The 20,316-nt window shown below is 34.9% G+C and overlaps 1 protein-coding gene across 3 annotated transcripts in view; it reads right to left on the reverse strand.

The window, feature by feature from the left end:
* Positions 1 to 20,316, reverse strand: part of Samsn1 (SAM domain, SH3 domain and nuclear localization signals 1) — a 48,560-nt gene that overhangs the window by 14,154 nt on the left and 14,090 nt on the right. Inside the window, exons 1-6 of one of the 3 annotated variants that reach the window (XM_013034894.1) lie at positions 18,134 to 18,292; positions 15,372 to 15,443; positions 11,129 to 11,278; positions 6,949 to 7,078; positions 4,265 to 4,416; positions 446 to 652 (exon numbers count right to left, since the gene is read on the reverse strand). In XM_013034894.1, the coding sequence (XP_012890348.1) occupies positions 446 to 652; positions 4,265 to 4,416; positions 6,949 to 7,078; positions 11,129 to 11,200 (561 nt within the window). In that variant the 5' untranslated portion in view covers positions 11,201 to 11,278; positions 15,372 to 15,443; positions 18,134 to 18,292. Of the gene's footprint in view, positions 1 to 445; positions 653 to 4,264; positions 4,417 to 6,948; positions 7,079 to 11,128; positions 11,279 to 15,371; positions 15,444 to 18,133; positions 18,293 to 20,316 lie in introns of those variants that run through there. The other 2 variants (XM_013034892.1, XM_013034893.1) reach the window with 2 other exon arrangements.

The raw sequence follows: 20,316 nt of genomic DNA on the forward strand, positions 1-20,316 counted from the left end.
ATGATCCCATGGGTCTTTTTTTTTTTTGTGAAAATACTGTACACAGGGGTTACAATTACATGGGCAAGATAATGAGTATATTTCTTACCAAGCATTGTAGCCTCTTCCTTTGTTTCCCTTTCCCATCCCTTCCCATCTTCCCCCTGGCCCCTACCCAATTCTTCCCCCCCCCTTCCGTGGGTCTTGTACTGCATTTTTTATTGCACTTTCTTAACATTAATCTTGTCACTAAGGACCACTATGATTTAGTCCAAGGGATGTTATATTAAAACCTGTCCTTGAATAATAAAACTAATCAAGGAGAAATAAGAGCTGATCTGGCAAAACAGTTTTCTTTTGTTGTCTTACATTTTTTAACTTTACTACATAAATACTACATAAATATTCATTTAATTTCCTTAATTGATCCATCCATATGCCACCAAAACCAAGCAGATTAGCTCACCTGAAGGTGGATTTTCTCTAAGAACTCCTTCAGAGTCTTGGGTATTTCGCTTGTACTCCTTCGATGTGTCTTTATTTTCTTGGGGGCTGCTTCCTCTTCTGATATGACATCCACATAGATAAATTTGAAATTTCCCACCTTATTGTTCAACATTCCTGTCCACATCCCCATTGGTGTTTTGCAGATAATATCTATGATGTCTCCTTTCTAAGGGCAAAGACATATACAAATCAATTTTCTAAGAGATAGAGTCGTATGAAAACGAAGAAAGAATGAAGATGAAGACATTAAGTCTTCAGTGGTAACAGAACAGATTTGAGTTCACTTGTTTAAAGCAATCCTTTACTAGTAATAGTAAACAAACCTCCATCTGTTTAAAGGAAAGCTTCTAAATATAGCTAATAATACATTTGTTTTTCCATATCAAAATATCAAATGACAGTTTTAGAGCACTATGTAATTTATAACTATTTTCCATGCATAGTTATTTTCTACTTATAACATACATCTTACATAAATAATCTGAAATATTAAAATAGGGGTTTGGCCTGAGATTAGGACACCTGATAGTTGAGAACTGTGGATTCAGAATTGATTTAAAAAAGAAAAAATCCTACCCTGACTTGCTGATCTGAATGGAATAACTTGTGACCTGCAGCACGGCCCTGCTGACCTGTAGCTACATAACTAGTAGAAAATGACAGTACCACTCTCACCACCCAGGACAAACCCCCTCATGTGTAGCAGTAGTGACACATAACACAGGTTCCAGGAATCAATGACACATAAATGACACAGTTCTCAAGAATGGTTATTCCCAGTACTGATAGTCCATAAGAAAAACATAGGGTCTTAGGACTCTTGGGGCAATTGTTTGAATTCAAGCCTGCACAATCTCCTTACTTTGCTTTGCATGAATAAACCTATTCTCACTCACACTTCTGTCTTGCCTTCAATTCTTTCTCTAACAAGACCAAGAACCTCTGATCCTGCCCACAGTGACCTGGATCATGTGAAGGCATCACACTATTGTTTTAAATATCACTGAGAAAGAAATGGAACATCAAATGAGTTCCCAGGAGCTTACAAGAAGTTTTATGATAGAATTGGCACTCAAGCCTAAGTTTTCTGGATGTAAAAAGGATGCTTTTTCCATTTGTATCATTAAGTTGATACATAGTAAAATATCAAGACATCATTCCTGAAGGGGCTTTCCAACTGGAAAGAAGTCTGTGAATCTATCCATAATTTTAGCCCATCTGAAAAAAAAATCTTCTACAGTATAATTTTTTTTAAATCTCAGGATTATTTTATCTATGTAAAGTAATGATTTTATGCAGAATTATCAACTATGTAGAATATGTTTATACTAAATGAGTTAGTTAATCCTGTTTTTAAGTTGGGCTTGAACTCAGGGCTTGGGCTCTGTCCCTGAGCTTTTTTGCCTAAGGCTAGTGCTCTACCACTTGAGCAACAGAGCACCACTGAGTTAATTCTTTTTTTTTTTTTACAATATATATTTTTGATTGTGAAGCTACTGTAGAGAGGGGTTACAATTACACGAGTAAAGTAATGAGTACATTTCTTCTGGAGCATTGTTACACCTTCCTTTGTTTTTCCCCTACCATCTTTCCCTCTCCACCTCCCCAACTCCTCCCTCCCCACTCTAAAGTTGTAAAGTTCATTTTCAACCTAATGTCTCATACATCCCATTGTTACAATGGGTTAACCTGTATCCTTATTTCAGCTTTTTGTTATTTCTCTTCCCCTCCCCAAATTAGAAAAATGAATATACAAGATGCAGGGCACTGACATCAAATACAGTGAAAACAAGGGTTATACCATGGGTAAAGAATATACAAAAAACACAAAAAATCACATAGTATACTATAAGTACATTAAAAACAACAGCAACAAAGATAAAACCTCTTGTGCCCCTACCTTGGGGTTCATTTATCTTAATATCATCTTATCTGGTCATATGTACATAGCTTTTGATTTTTTCTGCTTGTCCTAGACATATACTAGTTATTGCACATAAGGGAAATCATGGGGCCTTTGGTTCTTTGGGTCTGGCTTACTTCACTTTATATAATTTTTTTCCAAGTCTTTCCATTTCCTAACAAATGGGACTGTGCCATTCTAACTAACATTGCTCATTTTCTTAAGAGGAGAAAACATTTAGATTGTGTTCCATAACAAAGTTTCCATTGAAGAATGAATGAAATATGAATGCTCAAACAAAGTGGCATTTTTAAAATTCTTATTTCAGATTATATTTGGCTATAAGCAGCCAATGATTGGCAACAATTGAAAATTGTAAAGGCAATTGATTTCTATGCAAATAAATGTCTAAATTTAAGTCATAATTATTTCTTTGAGATGTATAACTTCCCACAGATTCAGTATTTTGCCATTTTGAGGATCTGTCCCCTTAATCAAATAGGATATTAAATCTACCACTCATAGATATTTTCCATGCTGTCTTGTTAATGTATGGTTTGTGTAAAATAGGAATTTTTGTTTGTAATAGTAGAATTTAGTAAGATTAAAAGTTATGATTATTCTGACTTGTGATCATGTGCTTGCTTGGGCCTCTTGTTCTTGGTGTGGGACTTAGATCTTTTTAAATCAAATTGTATGCCAGATCCACACTATTAAGCAGACAAAGGAACTCTAGAGGTTCTAAGACATTTTCAAGTATGGAAATTCTTTACTGAATCCTTCCTGTGTCCTTTAAACTTGTAAACTTATCATATTATATGTCTTTTAAACTTTTAAAGTTACACATTTCTGATTTTTGTGTGGTTCAAAGCTTCTGAGTTTGGGATAAGTAGAAGGAATTACAGGCAGGAAGCCACTGGGGAAAGATCTCTTATTATTTATGACAACCAATTTCAAAGGTACTGGGACTGCTTAGTTAAATCTGACTCCCAAAGCTTTTGTTCCTCTGATATTTCCATCTTCCTTGTGTCTCTTTTTCTTGATTATTTTTTGGCACTCAGAACGAGGCACCTCCAGCACTGGTGAGGTTTCAGATTTCAGAAAATGGCCAAAATGAGAAAGACTTGGAAAAAATTATATTAAGTGAAGTAAGCTAGGGCCAAAGAAACATAGGTTACCCTTATTTGCAATAACTAGTATATGTCTGAGTCAAGCAGAAAAGGTTAGATAAATTGATGTTAGGGAAATGAACCCTAAGATAAGTATTCAAATTTTTTTTCTTTCATGCGATTGTTTCTAACACATTTATAAGATTATTTCTTTGTTGCTTTGTATGTCCCTCCCCCACAGTATAACCCCTGCTTTCACTGTATTGAAGGCCGGATAATTTGTGGAGGGGAAGCGAAAAAACAAATCGTTTAAATAGGGATACAGGTGGACCCATTGCAACAATAAGATGTACAAGTTGTTATGTCGAAAACGAACTTTACAACTTTGGTGGGGTGGGGGGAGGATGGGAATCATGGGAAGGGGAAACAAAGGAAGAGGCAACAATGCTTGATAAGAGATGTACTCATTATCTTGTCCATGTAATTGTAACCCCTCTGTACAGTATTTTCACACACACACAAAAAGAAATTGGCCAAAACGATTTGCCTCTCATCAACTCTGAACTTGTATTGCTCACTAATGCTAATGCATGCTCATGAACTGAGCTAACTAATCCCTTGTACTCCACATCACAGATTTTGTTCAATTTCTTACCACTGTAAGGCAGTTCTGCTAACATACTTATTTCCTTTTCTTATACTTCCAGAAAGAGATCAAACTGGCATTTGACAAACCATTCAGAAAGCAGGTATGATGTGAACCTACCTTGATTTTGAGAGAGTCGTTGTCATAGGGACTTGGGGTGAAATCTGTGTGCACTCTGGCACGGCCACAGAATGGTCCTGAGTAAGGAACGTCATCATCCAGTCGGAAGCTGTTCCGGTTACTTGTGCCATCTGAACAGCTAGTTATTCCACCTGGGGGAAAACAAGAGTTTGTTGTTGTTGTTTTTTAACAGTTCTCATCAAAGGCTTTTAGTATCTCAACCTTCTTTTGCACAATGGGACAGTGGGTCGTAGTCTTGTTTTAACTCTGCTCTAACAGTAACCTCTGTCTTCTAAGCTATTCCTGGCCCTTTTATTTTCCTTCCATAAGACAAAACTCTCTCCAGTCAGTAACTCAAACCTCAAGCACCTTCTTAGGTTGTTTCCTCTGATTCAATCCACTGTATATTAGTGTGTTGAGTAATGAACACTTGGTAAAGACAGACAAGCAAGCTATAGGTTTAACTCTTGCCTAAGCCTGGTGATTTCATACACAAAGACAGATTGGTAACAATAGTTTGATCCTTATGTGTTACTGATCATGAATGATCAAAGCATGATATTACAAGATCCCCTGCAACTTCAGACAGTTAGGAATGAAGTCCCCTCACCTAGTTCTTAGTGCATACCGCAGCTCTTACTGTGTGTGAGGCAACAGCTGTGTGATAAAGGTGATCATTTGCCTGGTGTGAGAGTTTAGGAGAAAGAGGAAGTGTGTCTTAGTGTCTGGACCACCAAGTTTGCAGGCATTTGAAACCGCTTCTAGAAGCTGGTCCCCACTCTCTCACTCATGGGTTGTCTCACCTTTTGCTCTTGAACTTCAGGAAAACAAAAACAACAACAACAAAACCAAATAACAAGGAAAACAGAAACAAAAGCAGGAAAGAGATTTCATTTTGCTCCCTGCCTAAGGGCAAGAATGGTTTTCCTTAGAAGAGCCCTGGTCTGGTCTCACATTCTCAGAATTACTTCACTTCCCTCTTAGGCTGACCTTTTGTGGCTCCATTCAAGGACATAGCAGCGCAGGTTTTAGTACCATCTGTTAGGAAATTATGGTAAAGATCCTCTGAGTGGTTGCATTTCGTGTGTGAACTTGTGAAAAGAAATGTGAATTTCCTGTAATCATAGAAATGTAGTTGCATAGGACAACAATGAAGCAGGTCACCAACTCCATGTCCTCCTTCCGGGATGAACCCAAGCCTAGGCTTTTCTATCAATAAAAATTTTCACACATTCAGCATCACAATTTAGAATTTTAAAACTTCCAGTGGAAATGAGTACAAGTGAAATATAGGTTTCACACACAGAATTCTATTAAGCTGTTTTAATTTTTCACAAAATAAATCTCCCACAGTCAATAACAATGTAAGATGGAAAGAGGAAGGATGAGGGAATGCAGTTATAGTATACAAGGGATACCTGTGGAATAGAACTAGGAAACGAGGTAATGAGTGGAGTTGGGAGAGGTGAGGGAGAATGTCGATGAAAGGAATGACAATCATCAACATTCATTGTACTCATAAATGGACATGTTGAATTAATATGTACAACTACTTAAAGGTATTAAAAATAAGAATAAAATGGAAGGTATTTGAAACATCTCTTCTTTGTGATCCATCATCAAACCAGGAAGTGGAAACAAACAAATTACAAATGAAAATCAGCCAGGTCCTGGTGGCTCACACCTGTAATCCTAGCTACTCAGGAGGCTGAGATCTGAGGCTCATGATTTGAGGCCATCTCAGGTAGGAAAATCCATGAGAATCTTATTTTCAATTAACCAGGAAAAAGCCAGAAAGTAAAGCTGTAGTACAAGTGACAAAGTGATAGCCTTGAGCAAAAAATACTAAGGAAAGTTCCCAGGCCCTTAGTTCAAGCTCAAGAACTTGTTCACGTGTGCACATGCACACGTGCACACACACACACACACACACACACACACACAGTAAATAAAAAAATGTTCAAACACAGTAAAAAGCCTGAAAGGAGTAGAGTATGTATAACAGATTATATATAAAAGTTACAAAGCACCATACAGTATTAGTACTTTCAGGAATGTCCCAGAACTTGATAATTTCCTCCTTAGAAATACATGAGTGTTAATTAGAAATGTCTTGTTAGTCATTTGTGGATTTTTAAAGTATTTAATTAGTGATATATATCATATATAAATATATATATATATATGCAGTACTTTATTCATTACTGGTAAAAACTAAATGAAATAATTGATGCAAAAACCTTGCATTTTTTTAAGAGTACTTGAGGGAAACAAAATAAGGAAAGTGAGGAACATGAACAAGGTTGAGGGGACAGAGTAGATGGAAGGAAGGACAAAGTAAAGGAAAAAAGGAGGGTGGAAGAAAGACGAAATAAAGGATCTTATTTCTCAGAAAATTTTACTTCTCAGACTATTTAAAATCACTTCAACTTTTGACTCAAGATAATGCTACTTCTTCCCAGCACACATTTATTTGTTTCCTTTTTTTTGTTGTTGTTGTTTCAGGGATTCAGATTTAATGCAATAGTAAGTACATATAGATTCAATACACCCTAACATCTTAACCACTTCCATTATAAAATGGCTGCAACCTTGTTGCTAACTTGATAAAGAAGCCCAAAGGGGCACAATTATTGTTTTAAATTAATTGAATAAGGATCTTGTCCCTTGTTCATTAGCCTTACTTGATGAGCTCAGGCCACTGTAGAGACTGTCCATGGAGTCGCTGGCTTTGAGGAAGCCCTTCTCCGTATGGGTCCCAATCAGGGGGTCACTATTCCGATAGTGGAGGGCATTCTCTCCGTGTTCCTCATCCTTCAGAAAGAAGCATGTCAGAGGTTAAGTGCAGAGAGCAGATTTCCATGGAGATCTACACTGTGTGCATCGACTTAACAAACAAGTCATATTGTAGCAAGAAAATACCGAGGAATACATCAGCATAAAATATGAGAGTCATCAATCTTTCGTTCAATTTTTAGCAAACTGTTTTAGAGTATACTTGGAGAAAAATTCCTTCGATGAGACATTCTTTATTGTGGCATGCAGCTGAAATTGTAAAAATTTTTTTGCAGCCAAGAATGAATATCATATCAACACCATATAATCAGAATTGTTAGGTTTATTGACATCTATGCATTATCTGATAAAGCACTTTCACTTCATGTTTTCTTTCTCATCTATTTATCGTCATTACTAATCCTTTGAGATCTGATAGTACAGCTTTAAACTCTGCACAGTTGTTTCCTGTCAGTTATTTGCACCCTACCAGATCACTAGATATGAATAAAACATTCACACTTTGCAATTCTACAGCAAAGCTTATCTAAGAAGCTTTACAAATCTCATATAGTGCTTGCCACCTAGTCAAGTGAAAAGCAAATCTTGCATAAAATTAGAAAAGACAGACAATTTCAAAACAAATTACATTTCCTTGAGAACATTTCAAATGTTTTCCATATTTAGATGGTTTGGGCAAAGCCTATGAATTTCTTAATATTCATCAGAAGGTAATTCAATATTCCCATGTTGAGCATTTCTGAGCATTAATAAAACTTCAGAATCTATATATATATATGTAGAGTTGGTTTGATTCTCAGCTCTTATTTGTTCATTTTTGCACTCAGTTGTTCAGTATTGGCTTAGAGAACACTTAGATGTATAGCATGGCTATGAGAACTAGGAAACAATGATAAATAAACAACAGGATAAAATATGCTCTTGCGCTGTGCATTCTAGTGTGTGTGTAGTTGATGCATCATATGTAGACTGTGGATTATGGATTTTCTTTTTGAGTATTTGAGAAGGCATGCATAAATAAAATAAGGCAACTTTAGAGAATGAAAAGTGTGGTAAAGGAAATAAACTGTATGACGTGAGAGAATTAGGCAGGAAGATTAAGCAGGATGGGTAAGAGGTGAATTGGATGACTTAGATGAGGTATCCCCCAAAGATCTCTACTTTACATATGATCTTAATTATTGACCTGAATTATAAGAAGAGAGAATATATTTGAGGCTCTAGAAATCTTCTCTAATGCAAAAGAGCTACAAGGACAAAAATAACTAAATTTGTAATTAGCTTGCTTGTACAGGTAATGAGAGGAAAGAGTGTACTAACATATACATATAGAATGGACTAGAACAAGTTTATGAACAGCTTTGTGAACCATGTATCCTGGTCATGGAAATGTGCCAGTCAGATCCCTTGCAGTGGATCCTGCTTTACTGATTGCCAGGTGCTGAACATTATAGTTTGTGTATATTTCCTTTTCCTCCTCAATGTGAATCCTCACCATGTAGTATAGTATTAAGTGGAGGAAATGTCATCCATGTTTAGAAGTGAGGGCTTTGGGTGGTGATTAGGAATCCATAAAACCATCTAAAATCAGTCAGAGTGATGGCTCCATGACTGAAAGTCAGTGGAGATTATTAGAAAGGTGAGGGGGGAGGGAGAAAAAGAGAGAGAGGAACATATGCATGCATATCTGTGTTTACTTGCATATGGTCGCTGGCACTACCTTGGGATATTGCCACCAAAGCCATCACTAGATAGGCTCTTGTGGTCAGAGATGATAAGCCTGAGCCAAATTCAATCTTTCCTTTGTATAATTCACCCAGTCCATAGTATTCATTACTTGTAACAGTAAATAGATGAATATACTAGCAGCTAGCTGCAGGCATTTCTTCTTTGCATCCCAACTCTATTTACACTGAAGCCCAGTTCCTTCCAGCAACTGGAAAGCAGGGGGATTAAATGACTCCAGTCTAATGGAACATGAGGCTCTCCTAATAGGAAAACTTGGTTCAAGCATTCCTCATCAGCCTGACCAAGTTTTCTCAGAACTAGGTTGAAATCTAAATACTCTTTAACTGATCCTTTTTTCTTCTTCTTATGGATAAATCAGATTTAAATTGTCAGATTTATATTTATTCTGCTTATTTATATCCCATAGATAGACAGACAAAGTATCCCCAATAAATGTTTGTTTTTTCTATTGCTCCTTATTAGGGAGAGGTGGGTACTGTGGCTTGAACTCAGGGTCTTGTGTTTGCTAGGCAGGTTCTCGTCTATTTCAACCATACCTCTACCTCTTTGTGTTTGTTTGTTTTTTGTTATTTTACAGATAGAATTTGACATACTTATCAGAGGCCAGGCTCAGAACTAGATTTTCTTACACTCCTTCCATTGATGGAAATACAGTGGCAGAGAGTTCCGCACCACCATGTCTGGTTTATTATCAAGGCCAGCCTTGAACCTTATTCTCCTGTTCTCTGCCTCTTAAGTGGTAGCTTGAATGACAGGCATGAACAGACTTTTTAGACTTTTGAGGTCTACTATACAGAGGACTAGACTGAATATAGTGACTTGATGTGAAAAGCAAAAACATATTTAGAATGGTTATTTGGTTTTTATTTTTCTGTCATCCAGAGTTGTAAAATTTGTCCATTGTCCCTCATACTGATAGATGAAAACATTTGATTTCTTACAGAAGTGTAGAGAATCAACATATCAGTTTTGGATATATTAGGTTTCAGATACCTACTGGGCATCTAAGTGATGATATCAAACAAACAATTGTTATAATGGTCATAGCTAGATATGTAGTCATGAAAAACAGTGCTGTGAGTTTGGATCATGTAAGAGATCACATGCATGGAGTACAGCTTCTAGGATCAAGCCTCAAGAGGAATGAATACCAAAATGGACAGTAAAGAAAGAAAGCAAAGCCAAGAAAGAAAACTATGAAGAAGGCAACCAATAGAGTGCCCAGTCAAAGGGACTGAAAAGAACGTGTTTTACATGTGGGGATGTTACCCGTGATACAAACAATTCTATCAAAAAGTACCGTTCAAGAATCAAAGAAAACATATCAATACAAGGTCAGCAACACAAATGTCTAGAATATGTAAAAAATATATTTAAAAATATTTTAAGACTGAACAATAAAAGAGAACCCAATTTTATTTTATTTTATTTATTTTTTTGCCGGTCATGGGGCCTGAACTCTGGGCCTGGGTGCTGTCCCTCAGCTTTTCAGCTCAAGGCTAGCACTCTACCACTGGAGCTACAGTGGCACTTGCAGCTTTTTCTGCTTATGTTGTGCTGAGGAATTGAACCCAGGGCCTACATGCATGCAAGGCAAGCACTCTACCACTGAGCCACCTTCCCAGCCCCCAAGAGAACCCAATTTTAAACTGGGCAAAAGATATGCACAAATTCTCCAAATATATATATAAATGGCTAGCAAGCACATGAAAATATTCTGTCATCAATAATAAAAGTAACCCCAAATCACAATGACATTTCACTTCACTTCAGCTAATATCTAGTATAAAATAAACAATGACAAAAACTGAGAAGTTGGAAGCATTTATATATTGTTAGTGGAATATGAAATGATTTAACTGCTTTGGAAAACAATTTTTCAGTTTTAATATATCAAAATATTAAGCATATTCAAGAGAAATGAAAACTATTTCCAAATGTATGACAAGGATTTCTGTAAAATGTGTTATGAACGGTTGTATCTCTCTTGCTCATAATATCCTCAAAGTTAAAACAGTCCAATGTCAATCAATAGATATATAACCTGTGGTTTATCTATAACATGAAATATTATTTGGTAATATAAATAAATGGAGGATTGATAATTTTTCCAACACAAATTATATTTTATTCTTCAGGTCTTAGATATGTGATCCTTTTGATCTCTGATTCCTTTAGGACTAAAACTTTCCCATAAAATTTGGGAGAAAATAAGTATTGTAGAATGCACCTAACACTTCTATGTCTAGAAAGATAAGCTGCGAAATATTTTAAGAAAAAATAATAGAAAACTACAAATGACTAACAAAGTCTACTAACCTTTTCCTCAGAAAGGGCTTTGATGTACTTTTTACTCACTTTCTTCTTCATTGTCCATGAAATGGCTCTCATTTTTTTACCCAGACTTCCTCCATTATTAGGAGATTTAGTTTGTTCTTCACTTTCATTTATGGGTTCCTCTTCATGTACCTAGTATAGAATTATTTTCAAGGGACAAAATTGCAAGGACATAAAGAACACTGATTTGTAATGGTTTGCTTTTGTTCTTATTTTTTTTGCCCTATTTGCTAGATCACTGCTAAACTCCATCTGCTCCAGCCCTGAAAACATTGATTGGAAACCCTTGTTAGAAAGAAGATTCTAAGTTCATCGATTTCCTCCATATTCTGTTCAGTAGCTGCCAAAAGTTCAACCAAACCTTAGTATAAAATGTATTGTTAGAGGGTTGGGAAGGTGGCTCAGTGCTTGCCTGGCATACAATGAGGTCGTGGGTTCCATTCCTCAGTACCACATAAACAGAAAATGTATTGTTAATGTTGCCCAGACTTCTTGACTGCAAGTCAGTAAAGGAAATAAAGTCAGGAAGTAAAGTTGAAGGATTTTGGCTTCACATCTAAAAATTCTTTTGAGAATTTTGCCTAGAGTTTATAGCTTTATTAAAGAATCATTTTTTGTAGTCCTATGGTTGAGATGAACAAAATAGAAGTAAATACAAGGCATAATTAGTGATTATGTCTGCATAGGTGGCAAATATTTCATTGAAGAGTTTATATAGCAAGTCGGCAGCATTTGTCTGAGCTGAAGTGGCGTGAAAGTATCTGCTTGCCTCTCATAGAACTTGAGATGGTCAGGGTTAATTTTTAAGAAGTTTTGAAGTTAATTAAATCATTTCAGAATGTGTACATTTTCCACATCCTCAAGACATAGTAAGTATTTTCTGGTTCTAGCTACTAGTACAGAAATCTTCAGGTAATTCACTTGCTTCTTAATCAAGACTTTGGTTAGGTGCTTACTAAGAATGTTGTTAAAGCAGTGACTCCCTATCTACTTCAGAATAAAAAACCATATTCCCAGCCAACAAAGCTCCACAATATAAGACAATGTGATATAATGCTATGTTTTATATTGTAAAATATGCTATAAAATATACTATATATAATATGTATTATATATATTATATAGAATACATATAATACTATAAAAATATAAAAATACTATAAAAACTATAATACTTATGTTTTATATTGAAAATGATGTATGTTGCATTATACAAAATCTACATCAAACAAGATATCCTTAACATTGCACTGCTAGCTACTTCTCAAATTTGCTCAACATAACACTGTTCTAAAAACATAGTCTTTCGCCAGTAGCATTAACATATTTTGGGGAAGTTTGCTCTTAGAAAGCTTTGCAAATAATGGCTCTCACACACCGATACTTGTTAAGTTTGAAGAAAAAAATGCAAGAAAACAAAACTAGTGCTACAATAGCCCCTTTGCTATTTCTTTATCATCTCCTCACCAAAGTTTGTAGTTGCTCTGGCTTTGGCTTGTTCTAAATCACCACAGATTTCTTCCTTAAACCATGCATGTTTACTGCTATGTCATGTAACAGGTGAGAAATCCTCTGAATCACTCTTTACACTCATCCCTGCTTCCTGTTTGCTTCATCCGATGTGCTATTCTCCCAAGCACTAAAAATTATGACGAAGCATACTTGTTTGTTATTTGTATCTCCCACATGGTTTGTAGCCCATGAGATTAGTGGCATTATTTCATGGTGATGATGATTATGATTATTATCAATTATTATTATCCATCTTTATTCTGAGTATCTAGAATGGGTCCAGACACATAACTGAAGTTTTTTTTTAAAGAATGAAACTCTTCATGTAGAATTTTGCAGTATTTTTTTTTCTTAGAAGATATATTTGGGTTGTACTGGATGACTAGATGACATTTGAAAGTCATCTAGTTTAGAACTACCCACAATTCCTGACAAGTGCATAGCCAATCATTCCCTGAATATTAAAAAAAAATGATGAGTAACTTCTCTTTAGTGAGCTTGAATATTTTAATATGAAAGTTTAACCACATAGTTAACATCATTATTAATCAATATTATGTTTTGCTTCATATCTTACCCCAAATTGCCTATGATAAATATGAGTGGACAGCCAATTTAAGCCCTCATTGCACTTTATTAATTTCTACATCCAAGGTTATAAAGGCAAAGATTCTTTGCTTAATTCAAAAGCCCTGAATAAAACACAATTTGGAAGCACTTTAAAATTTTAGTGTTAACTTTTGTCTTCTCTCTTATCTCTACTTACGCTATTTTTGTAAAATATTTTTCTTATCTAAAATAAATACAAAAGCATATTACTACAAGTGATGTTAATTTACCATATCTAAGCTTCAAATAATGTATCACAATGTTTTGAAATTTTTTTATCATTACAAATAGAAGCTTTAAAGAAACCATCCCCATATATTTTAAATCTTAATGTTTTTAACTATGCTCTCCTTTATAACCTTAAACCATATTTTATTTACCTACTTATTTATGGTCTTTGAATTACTGCCTTTTAAAATTGTGTCCATAAACATCAGGCTTTATGAAGTAAGAAGTTCCCATCTGCTGTGTCAATAGTACTTATTAAGAGCTTAATGCTAATTCTGTCAGATCATAGGCAATTGTTGAAAAGTTGAAAACTAAATGCTGAGTTTCTCAGAAAGGCACTAGCTATTATATCAGGTTCATTAGTTCCTTCACAGAATATTACTAGGCCATTGTTATTTTTATCAACAGAAAATGAATAAGCCTGAAGAACTTTTACAGGGTAGCACTACAATCATGAACAAAATAATGTATCCATAGACAAGCATAATGTGTACAATATGTTTACCTCAAAATTAGCATTCCCTGTGAATTTAATGAATCAGGATTATGTTTTCAGAATTTTAGCATACATCTCATCTTTCTCCTATTTTAGTACTTGCATATTTAATTAATCACACATCACAGATAACCTCTAACTTAGGAGACAACATAATAGAATGACAATGTGGAGCCAGAGAAGAGGTTGAGTTGTGTCTTGGTCACACAAAAGTAATTTTACTCAATGAAGGAGGCTTATTTATTCAGAAGTAAAACAGGAAAAACTACCTAATGGCTCCCAGATTATAGAAGTTAAGTGCTAACTTTGCTCTTACTTTGTTCTAAGGGTTCAGTTAAATATAGAAATGATTGGTATTATTATCACAGTATTATAGAAACTTAATTTTATGGAAACTTTTTTAAGCTACATTTGAAGTGTGCATGACTCATAAATGTGGGTAATGGTCACCAATGACATATTTTCAAGAATCGTGTCAAAATTTAATGGTGTAATTCACTAGTCCTCTTTACTTGCCAAATGTAAAATCCAGCCACTTAATCGTTTCCTAATTGAAAGCAGTTTCAATTTACACATGTATTTTGTGTTATGATGGGAATGATGGGAATGATGAAGGAATTTTGAAAATTTTTGTGTATGTACCACTTCTGAGGTTTGATTTCAGCTTCATTGCTTGGGTGGCAAGACCTTGAACCAAGCCCATACTACTTTGGCTTTTACTTTTATTTTTTTTGTGGTTATAGTGCTCAAGGCCAGTGCTCTACCACTTAAGCCACAGAGGCACTTCCGGTTTTCTGGTGGTTAATTGGAGATAAGAGTCTCACAGATTTTCCTGCCCAAGTTGGCTTTGAACTGTGATCCTCAGATCTCAGCCTCCAGAGTAGCTAGGATCACAGGTGTGAGCCACTGGCGCCCAGCTTTAGTTTATCATTTTTAGATAAGGTCTTATGCTTTTCCTTGGACAGCTTTAGATAAGATTGAGATTGACATTAAAGGGTTTGCCTTCACATGGAAGGTGATTTTGAGAGATAGGTCTTGCTAATTTTTGTGTGACTGGCCTGGAACTGTGAAATTATAGTGTCTGCTTCAATCTCCTTAATAGCTGAGGTTACAGACATGAGTCAATACCCCAATCCAGAATTTAACTATTTTTAAAATTAATTTTGTACCTTCTCAAATACCTAGGAGACATCATATGTAGTGTATTCTCTTTATATTCAGCACAGTTTTAGGCATTAGGTTGCTATTCACTTATCCTTCAATTATATCCAAGTCTATGATTTGAAAATGTTTATTTTTCTACTGATTTTTCACAAGTGATCTAGAATTCATTGCTTTTATAAAATTATTGCATTCATAATAATTGAATAAAATACTGACCTCAATTGAATCATCTGGTTTTGATACAGAATTATTCCGAAAACGATCAAAATTCCCAAAACTGCTGCTGCGCTATAAAATTACAAATGAAAGGGACAGAAAAGTTAGGGCTTGTTGTGACTTTCAGTACTAAAACTAATAGATAGTAGTTTAATCAGAATTGTCTCTTACATAAACCAACTATGAAAAGCTTTTATTTGGAACATTAAAAGACATTGAAGTTATAAATATTATTAATAGTTTGTAATAACAATTGATTAAGCATTTTCCTAAGTTATAGTATTTAGCGCCATGGAGAAAAATCATGGATAAAATATTTTTATTATAACTATATTTGCCCTTGAGAGTAGACACTGAAGAATCTGTAAACATGACAGATTTTTCTTTAGATGAACACACTAATTTATTTCCAGTAGGCAATGCAGGTAGATCTAACCAATCAACCAATATATAAGTAACAAAAACAGAACAAAAGTAAATATCTGAATATACCTACTATTAAACCTCATAAAGATCAAGTTAAAAACAATTGATCTTTCCAAGTGATATTTCTGATTACTAAGTATTGATAATTTGAGTTTATCTCTAGATATCATAAGGATAATGTACATACCTAGTCCTATCCATAGACTGAAAGGAACTATTAGCTCTGCATAGCCTAATATTGGTAGTCAAATTAAATTTTCATGAATTTACCATGAGACCTCTGGATCTGTTTCATTCTCTTAAATTGAGGGAAGGCTCAATATGTTAATAAAAGACCATTTCCTTGAGTAGTTTTAATTTACAAGGTTAAATTATTTTTCTCATGCAATTCACTCTAGGCAGGCAATTATAAATAATCTAGTCATTTTTTAATACATTTTCAAATTCTTTAGAATCCCTGCATCAAAATGATGAAGGCAAAATCCTCAATGCATTATTTGGGCTGATGCTTATCTGATCTTATGGATTTTGTACCTCTAAATGCAAAGAATTCATCCTGGGGAAAATACTATTAATTTGAAAAAATTAAAAATGGAAGACAATAATTACAGAATCTGTATAGTCTTTTTGGAAATCACAACATATTATAGTTCATCAAAAAACAAAAAACCAAACTCAGTCCTTAGAAAGACTCTTATACTTATATCTGCCCACCAGCTATCTAAAACTACTGGCATATGACAAGGGATTATTCAGATTGACACTATTCTTAGACTATTGCTTCAAGGAAGCAGGATGTATTAGACACAATTAACACTCTTTGCAGAGTTGCCATCCCTGCTGATCAAGCCCTTCAGGCCCTCTTGATGTTGGCTAGTGTTGAGACTCATATTCAAAATGCCATGTTCTCTCAAGCAGTACTAACTAACCTAGACAGAATTACCAAGGCATTAATCACTTCAACTTATCTACTAGGTACTTCTTTCAGGCAACAATTGCTTAGAGATTAAGAAAGAGAACTGAGTGTATTGTTTTCTTGCTAATAAGCAACCTGTATACAGGAAATTTTATTACGCTTCCACATACTTAAAACATACATATGTCCTATTGGAGCCGGAGCTTAGGGTACTTTTGTAACTGGCATCCAGTTTGCCTCCTGCCTATTAAATATTAATGACACTTAAGAAATGATTCCCACTACTGGATAATGGGTCTTGTTGTACCGAAGGGCACAGAATAGACTCACTTCAGCATTTCTCTACACCATCTTCTTCCATTAAGTAATCAATAGCCACCACCTTTTAAAATTAATTCTCCCCCCATTATATCAATAAGCAAAGCAGATTCGGGAGTAGTGGTTTGGAAAGATACAAGACTATTACTTTGGGTTTTGCCAGTCATCCCATTTCTAATCACTCAACCACTTTAAAACAGAGGAACATATTACTTCAGTCTAAATATTCTTAAAATGCAAATCTCAGGAACGAGCTATGAGGACTTATTCCTCTAATCCCAGCTACTCAAGAAATGGAGGTAGGTTTAAATCCAGCTCCAGAAGTATGAATGAGACCATTTCTCATAAACAAAATAAATGCCAAAAAGATTTTGAGCATGGCTTAAATGATAGTGGACTTGTGTACCAAGTAGGAAGAAAGAAAGAAGAAAAAAAAACCCTCAGATTATAACAAGTCATGTTTAATATTCATTGTTTTCTCTCTTTTTTTGCATGACATTTTATTTTATTTTTTCTTGCTTTATGGTCAAGGTGATATACTGTAGAATGGTAGTGCCTTTCAAAGTTAGTTTTACAGTATACATTTTAGTTGGTGGCTTATGATGAAATGGGGTTAATAATATAACTATATACGGGGGTGATGATGTAGCTCAAAAGTAGAACCCATAGCATTTAAAAGGTCTTAAATTCAATTCTTTACACTAGCTCCACCAAAAACAAAAAAGTATGTATGTGTGTGTGTGTGTGTATATATATATATATATATATATATATATATATATTATGCACACACATATTCTTTTTGCATTTGGAAGTTTGCTTGTACTTATTTATAAGTTATAAACATAAATTTATTTTAGTGAAACTTTTTTATGTAAATGTATTTTATTGTATCTTTTGAAATTATAGATACAGATTGCTTCCTTCTATATAGTCTATTTGATTTTCACAAAAGTACTGCAGAACCAGTCAATTGGAATGATTGAAAACATGCTAGAACATGTGTTCTAACACAATGCAAGGAAGGATGAAGAGGAACATAAAATTCTTTATCTATAGCCTCTTTAGTTTTTCAAAAAAATTGTAATTACTATACACTGACCTTTCATGATATCAAGCTGGAGATATTGTTAGAAATCACCTCATTCTTCTTAATGAGAACATTGTTGTAGGCATCACTGTTCGCATTTTAAATTCTTCTAAACATTCTCCACACCAGGCTGGACACTAGTGGCTTACACCTGTCATGCTAGTGACTCAGGAGTCTGAGAGCTGAGGATCACAATCTGAAGCTAGCCAGTGCAGGAAAGTCTGTGAGACTCATCTCCAATTAACCACAAGAAAACCAGAAGTAGAGCAGTAGATCAAGTGGTAGAGTGCTAGCCTTGAGCATAAGAGCTTAGCAACAGTGCTCAGGCCCAGAACTGGCTAAATAAATTAAAACACATAAATAAATAAACAATATGTATATATTCTCCACACTAATGGATCCCATAGCATTACAGAGTACTGATCCTGTCCTTTTGTTGTTTTTGTTTTCAAAAAACTTACTCTCAACAAGATGGGAAAATTAGAACTAAATTGTTTTCCTGGAACACTAGACTGTATTTAATGACATGATAAAATATTAGGGAGATTTTCTGTGAAAATAGGAAGCAAGATTTTCAACACAAGCAAAGAATTGACTTCAATTTTCTTAAACAACTTTTAGAACCCTGAAATAAATTCTCATTTACAGCATGACTTAATACTTGGGTGAGGTACTGGTAGAAAAGTTTCACAGACTTTTTCAAAGAAAAATTTACATACGTAAGTCAGACATCTGCAGTGTTTTGAAATATACTGGCAAATTAAAGATTACACACACACTGCCAACAAGTTCTCACGTCTCCTCAACATTGCTTATAAAGCATGGGTTGGTATAATGCTGTTGAAGATCTGAATTCTGTTTCAGCATGCCCTTGTACGAATATTCTATTTTAAAATGTGTAAACTCTCAGCAGCTATTACACAAAAGCATTCTAGGATTTAATTGTTCTAACTAACTCAGGTGCTAAGATCTTTTGAAGAGTGTGAATCAAATTTAAATTGCTTAAAATAATGTTAGGATTATCTCAGTGTCAAAAAGCTACACCATCATGTGGTGCTAGTGGAAGATGGGATGTGTGGGTGTCAGCGAATTAAAGACTGTAAAACAAGCAGAACTGTAAAATTTTGCTTTCAACACTTACATTTCAACCTTGGACAAAGTTAACCCAAAGCTCATAGGTTTATCAGTGCTCTAGATAAACAGTGCATCTGACTTCTAGGAACAATAGTTAGTCCATCTCTCTTGTTCAGTACTTTCATATCAACTGCAAATCACCTAAAGGAAGTACAAAATTCTTACTGTAGAATATCTGTTCACATGCTGAGACATAGAGACCAAGTTTGTGAGCAGCCCAGACAGGAAAGCCTGTGAGATTTAACTAGCAAAATGACAGTCTGGAGGTGTGGCTCAAGTGGTAGAGCAAGAAAGCCAAGAAAGAGGCAAAGCTAAGAGTTCAACCCTGCTAGCATCAATGCATACATACATTCATACCTACATACAAGCATAAATATGAACATATATATATATATATAGATAGACAGATATATCTCATAAAGTTGCAAAAGTCAAATCATTTGAATATAAAAGGAATGGAAAGCTTTTAAGATTGTGATCATGATCTTGTTACCCTGAACTGCTCAGATTTTTGTTTTTCCTGCTTTAAAACTTCTCCTTGTTCAGTTCACTTCTATATTTTTGTTTTATTCTGCACTTTCTACTCTTTCTTTAAATACTGAGCTCATAAACCAGCATATAAAATGACCTGTCTTGATCCTTCTGAAATTACATAATTGTACCAGCACTTTCTGAAATCTTGAGGAATTTTTCTAGGAAACCTACTTTTCAGTCATCTGTATATAGCACAGGCTTTGGATAGGAAGGCAGATGTGCCAACAAGAGGCTCTCTCTGCTTATATCCAGATGCTGCTGGGATCTGTTCTAGCCCTACTCTGAGCTCACGCTTGCACTGCTAAAACTTAAGCTTGCTCATTTCTCTTTATATGAGCTTAAACAAACTCATAGTATGAAATTTAATGTAACACACACACATATGCACACACCCAAATTCTTTCAGCTTTACATCTGTTCAATTCTGTCTCCAAATTTTACTGTTGGCTGTTTTCACTATTTTTTACTTAAGCGCATGCTAAGTCCTGAACTATTGCAACAGCTTTCAGCAATTTTGCCTCCAAATT

Source organism: Dipodomys ordii, unplaced genomic scaffold (assembly GCF_000151885.1).
Source record: "Dipodomys ordii isolate 6190 unplaced genomic scaffold, Dord_2.0 Scaffold199, whole genome shotgun sequence".
Lineage (NCBI taxonomy): Eukaryota > Metazoa > Chordata > Mammalia > Rodentia > Heteromyidae > Dipodomys > Dipodomys ordii.